Source organism: Seriola lalandi, unplaced genomic scaffold, assembly GCF_002814215.2.
Source record: "Seriola lalandi dorsalis isolate HSWRI2012SDOR001 ecotype SW California unplaced genomic scaffold, Sedor1 jcf7180002054912, whole genome shotgun sequence".
NCBI lineage: Eukaryota > Metazoa > Chordata > Actinopteri > Carangiformes > Carangidae > Seriola > Seriola lalandi.
In genome coordinates, this window is record NW_019525464.1 from 742,576 (window position 1) to 748,287 (window position 5,712).

Consider the following 5,712-nt stretch of genomic DNA (forward strand, 5'->3'; position numbering starts at 1 on the left):
GGGGGGGGGGGGCAATGAAGAACACTGACCTCACTCCGACACTAACGCTGTGCTGTAGTGAATAATAAGGATTCTTGTCATTTCACTTCATGCGACTCGTGACAGATAAGGCTGAAGTTTCTTGTGTCCACAGATGAAGTTTGCTTTGTGACGTGGAGGATTGTCCTGCTGGAAGTAGCCATGAGAAGACGCTAAGTAAACGGGATGCACATGGTCAGCAACAACACTGAGATGGACTGTGGCATCCAGACCATAACTGATTGTTATTAAGGGGCCGAAGAAACAAGAAAACGTTCCCCACACCCGGACTGTTGGGTCCACGGATTCATCCAGATTCATCAGACCAGGCGACGTTTGTTCCATTTGGAAACTACGACAGTCTTCAACTATTGTGGTCCATCCTCCTCAAGGTTGGACATGATGTTCGTTCTGATGCTTTTCTGCTCACCACAGTAAAGAGCGGTTTCCTGAGTGACTGTTGCATTTCTGTCAGCTCCGACCAGTCTGTCCGTTCTCCTCTGACCTCTCTCGTCGCCGAAGGTGTTTCCTCCACAGAGCTGCTGCTGCTGCTCACTGGACGGTTTTAGTTTTTGTCTCCACTCTGAGTGAACACTCTAGAGACTGATGCGTGTGAAAATCCCAGGAGATCAGCAGTTTTAGAAACGCTCTCTCTCCAGCCCACCTGGCACCGACAATCACGCCAAGGTCAAAGTCACCGAGATCACAGTTCTTCCTCATTCTGAAGTTCCTGAAGTTTGACGTGAACATTGAGTGAAGCTCCTGACCTGTATCTGTATATACACTGCACCGCTGCCACATGGCTGGCTGACTGGCTGACGGCATGAATAAGCAGGTGTTCAGGTGTACAGGTGTTCCTAACACAGTGTATTGCTAGAAATACTTTCATATTCCGGTTCTGACTCATTGGATGATGGAGCTACAGTGACAAAAATAAACGCTGGTAACGGGGTTCCATATAAATATATTAGATCCAGAGTACATAAACTGTATAAATACATTTTTGCCTCTCAATCTACACTCAGTGAGACAGAATGACAAGATGAACATGTTTAGACCTTTTTTCAAATTTAAAATATCAAAAATTGTGCATGAATACTTTCTGCAGCTACTGTGTGGATGAAATGAAGAGGATAGAGAGACAGAGAGAATGAACAGATCGTCTCTACGTACTGATTTATAGGCGTAGTATTTTTCATCATAGTCGTGAGCCCCGATGGTGATCTCCGGCAGGAATCTAGGTATGTGGGTCAGGGTTGCCACCTGCTGTTTGTCTTCCACGCTGTAAAATACAGAGAACAAGAAAGAAAGAAAAATCAGCCGGGAGCACAGTGTTTCAAACTTGCACGGCAGAGTGAAAGATGATGAATTACAACACATCTGCAGTTACAGTTGTCTACATAATTCCCTTCAGGTTCTCTGCACATTTTCCATAATGAGAATCACAAACAGCAGCTGAGATGATGACACGTTTGTGTGAAACTTCACCTTTAAGAAATCTTACTTTTGTGTAATTTGCATTTCACATGTGAAAATGTGTTCAAGCATTCATCAAGGACTCACAGCATCCTCATGTGGTGGTAGGTGACATCATCCTGCTCCAACCACGGTCCCTTTTCAAACTTCAAATACTCAATGTCTTCAGCCACCTGCGGACAACAAACAGTTAATAAGCAGTGTACAGAAATAGAAATACTAGATTTTAGGGGTCAAAATAGCTTTAAAAAAATAAAATCCACCCAGCTACTGTCACACTCTTACCCTTTCAACGTCTTGGGGTTGGGTTGCATCGTAAGCGAGCACCTCTGACACTTCACTTAAAAGAAACAAACACAAACAAATATGAATCATGGTTGAAAGCTCTGAAGTCTGACAGTGGCCTGACATCTACTACACCTTTACCTACCTGATTTTGGGCAGAAAAGACTTCTTGTATCCCTCCTCGATGCTCTTCAAATATGTCAGGGGCACATTCTGAAGATAGGACTGAGAATAAAAAGATAGTTTTTTATCAATATCAGTGATTAAAAACATCCAACTTCACACTCCTGAGGTGGATTTTAGGCTGTTGTTCCAGTTGAAAATGGAATATAATCCCCTCTATGGAAAGTTAATGAGAAAGGTTAGATATTTCACATAATTACAGCAGTATCCTGTGGTTTCAGTCTCATTACCTTGCTGCTTTGTTTCAGCTTCTTCTGCACCTCCTCGGCTGGCAGGTCTACATAGATGACAAGGTGTGGAGGCAGAAACTCACAGACGCTAATGTTCTTCACCTCATAGTAGTGCTGCACACCTGCAGGCCACAGGGGGTTATTTCAAGACGTGCAACGTGTGGGTCAGTTTGCTTTTGTTAAAAACATCATAATGTGTTCTTTTTACCAACGCATCCGTGTGAAACCAAATGAGATACTGAGATATGAGGCGTTATATTTTAATAGGAGGTTAAATCAAGGACATTTACTTTTCATTGTGCTGCAAACCGTCCAATTCAGCCAAGTCTTCTTCCCTGTATAACTGCCGAGCTGCGGCTAAGGCTCAGATGGTACTAAACTGTCCTTGACTTCACCCTTGCTAAACAGAAATCCTTATTACAGGCTCTGAGCGCACCTATGGTCCAGTTCTGCCTGCTCTCGCATCTCCAGCTCCACGTGTGTTGAAAACCTTGGATTTATTTTAGACCACAACCTCGTCTGGATTCTTGTAATGTAGTGTTTACATGCATCGGCCAAAACGTATTTGCACAGCTTCAGCTTGTCCAAAACGCAGCTGCCAGTCTTTAAACCAAATCACAAAAGCATGATCATGTCTCTGTTATTTTAGCTTCCCGTCACTGGCCGCCCGTCCATTTCAGAATTAGTTTTAAAATTTTACTCTCGACTTTTACGGCCTAGAACGGCATTTCACTAAACTCCCTGTCTGAGCTTCTAATTACCTATCCACCATCCCATGGCTTGAGATCTTAAAGTGACGGGGATTTTGCTGTTTGGGCTCCAGCCCCATGGAATAGCTTGTGAGAGGAACTTACACTAGAAAACTTGCGGTTTGCTTTTAAATCGTCACTCACAACTGGCTTTTGTTTAAATATTCTACCGTTACTTTTAACTGTTTCACATTATTTGAATTTTAGACTGAAACTTTGTCTTTTACTACTTTATTTTATTTGTCCTTTGTTTGTAAAGTGCTATATAAATAAACATATTATCATCATTATTATCTTTTTTATTAGTGACACTGCCATACTCACACTCTTTCCTGATGTAGCCTTCTTTGGACATGGCCTCCAGGAAGACCATGTCACTGAATGGGGAACGCTCCAGGATCACTCCCTGGCCTTAAACACAGAAGATCAAGATGGAGATGTTAATACACTGTAAATCATTTCACACCAATCAGTAAATATTATTACGGAAGTCAATCTACAAATATCACAAGAACTACAAGTATAATTCAAGTCCAATTCCTTTGTTAGCTGATCACGGGAAACTACACTGAACCGCTGAGTCTGTGATACCTGTGGTGAGCAGGTGTTCGATGGCGTCAGCGTACTGAAGCAGCCTCATGGTGTACATCCACAGCTGCAGCCTGTAGCTGTTTCCATCAGCAGCTTTGGGGTCGACGTAGAACTTCTCCAGGCTGCACATCCCATTGAAGTCGACAGAGAGCGGCTGCTTCTCTCCGCACATCTTGTCCAAGTAGAAGGTGTCAGGCTCAGGCATGTAGAGCATCCCTGTAGATACAGAATTATAAGTTTGAGCAGCACAAATACTGTCCACACTGTTTTTCCCATTGCAATTTATTTTTCCAATTGTATTACTGTCACCAAGACAACATAAGATCGTAAAATCAAGTGAAGGATCCCTGCAGTCGGATAGTTACCCAGCTTGTCAGCCAGCTTCTGGGCCAGTGCTCCTTTCCCTGAGGCCAAGTTTCCATCCACAGAGATGATTTTGCTGTTCTGCGTTAACCGTGGTGTCGTCCTTTCGCCCAGTGCATAGGCCCACCAGCCATACCGCAGGCTTCTCACTGAGCTTGTGTGAACACCTGCCTGGATGACAGAAAAAAAAACACCACACTTTAATGAAAACATGGGGTAATCACAGACCAGAGCCAGATAAACACAGAGCTTCCTCCAAAACCATTCTGCCTAAAGTCCCAAAAACCAACTACGTATTTCTACACTGGAACACTACCCTGCCCCAAGTCTACTATTAGTAAATTAGTTTGCAATAATTTGATTTCATTCTAATTTGTTTGTGAATATGCACAAAAATGTTTCAGTTTTTATTGCGATTTAGTGGTACATATATTAACAAAATATTGCAATTAATGAAGTTTCCCACACTGTAATTTCCAGGCAAACAACCAGCGTTGCCCGCTTCATAAACCAGCCGTGACACAGACAGGATGAACTATAGATAAATGATGGTAGATGATATAGATAGGAAAATAGAGACTAAAGACTCCTGTGTCTATTATACACTATAAAATGGTAGTAATGTAATACACCGGTGCAATTACTGTCCCTGTGAAAACTGAACTGTAGTGGCAACAACAAACCGTATACAACAAAGTGAAGATAAAAATGGTAAAAAGAAAAATGGTAAAAAGAAATGGTAACAAACAGTTTGGGAGGTTATAAGGTTCAAAGTGGTGATTCAACTTTATGGTTGCATTATAATGACAATTGTTATCTGTTCACCCCAATGAGTGTGCATTTGTCAGCAATGACAAATTAGCCCCAACTCACTCCTTGTGTTGGTTTCATTGAGTGATAATATTAGCAGGATTTATTTTCACCATTTTAAACAGACATTTGAGGGAACATGAAGATATAACTGAGGGCCGAATAAAACGTAAATATCTAATTAATGAAATAACTAACAGACTAAACTCTGGAGTGCTGAAGTAAACAATGAGGCGAGCAACAACTTTAAACCGACACATTTCTCGATTAAATTTCGCTAGCAGCATATCTGGACTAGCTACAAGATGCTATCTGGACTCAGTTTGTTGTGAAAATGTTACCCATTTACTCAATAATATAACATTATCTACTTCGATGTACTGACAGCTAGTTCTGTTTACTTCTTGGCCGTCAACATTATTAACTAACCAGTAGGAGACTGGATTGTTGTTGACCGATTGTGATGCTAGCGGCTAGGAAGCTAGCTAGCTAACTCAGCTTGCCCTTGTGAATTAGAAGCGTCCGGCAGGACAGGTAAGGTTCCCATTCCGTGTGTTTTCTGGCCTCACCTTCTGCACAGCATTCACCGATTTGAAAGCATTTGCTCCCGACGGGATGACCAGCCGGATCACCCTCAGGGCCATGATTAACTGTCCTCCAAGAACCCTCCGACCTGACCCGAAAAATCACCGCAGCCTATTCTGCGACTGAATTATACGTCAGAGGTGGGGCCTTTGGCTAGTCTTGTCTCATGCAATATACGCTAGACTGTGTTTAGTCAATTGCCTGAATTTATTTCGTTTTTAGCTTGTTTTGAACAGCAAAAATAATAATAATATTACAATGCACAGTAGGTAAAATTAAAAAAATAGAGCTTTTTTTCTAAACAAAACCAGTAAATTTAATTTAAAAACTCCACTGTGCTGTTTGAATGAAAGGTAGTTGATCCATAATATTAATTTGACTGCTGAATTATTTTATCTATAAAAAAAAATTTTCAGGGCCCA

At 41.7% G+C, this 5,712-nt stretch overlaps 1 protein-coding gene across 1 annotated transcript in view; it reads right to left on the reverse strand.

Moving 5' to 3' along the window:
• The window catches only part of ndufa10 (NADH:ubiquinone oxidoreductase subunit A10), a 6,735-nt gene extending 1,310 nt beyond the window's left edge, over positions 1-5,425 (reverse strand). Inside the window, exons 1-9 of the mRNA XM_023430840.2 lie at positions 5,275-5,425; positions 3,898-4,066; positions 3,533-3,748; positions 3,266-3,352; positions 2,193-2,314; positions 1,925-2,004; positions 1,780-1,834; positions 1,582-1,667; positions 1,192-1,300 (exon numbers count right to left, since the gene is read on the reverse strand). Coding sequence (XP_023286608.1) covers positions 1,192-1,300; positions 1,582-1,667; positions 1,780-1,834; positions 1,925-2,004; positions 2,193-2,314; positions 3,266-3,352; positions 3,533-3,748; positions 3,898-4,066; positions 5,275-5,349 — 999 coding nt within the window. The 5' untranslated portion in view covers positions 5,350-5,425. The remainder of the gene's footprint in view (positions 1-1,191; positions 1,301-1,581; positions 1,668-1,779; positions 1,835-1,924; positions 2,005-2,192; positions 2,315-3,265; positions 3,353-3,532; positions 3,749-3,897; positions 4,067-5,274) is intronic.
• Between the last annotated feature and the right edge of the window lie 287 nt (positions 5,426-5,712).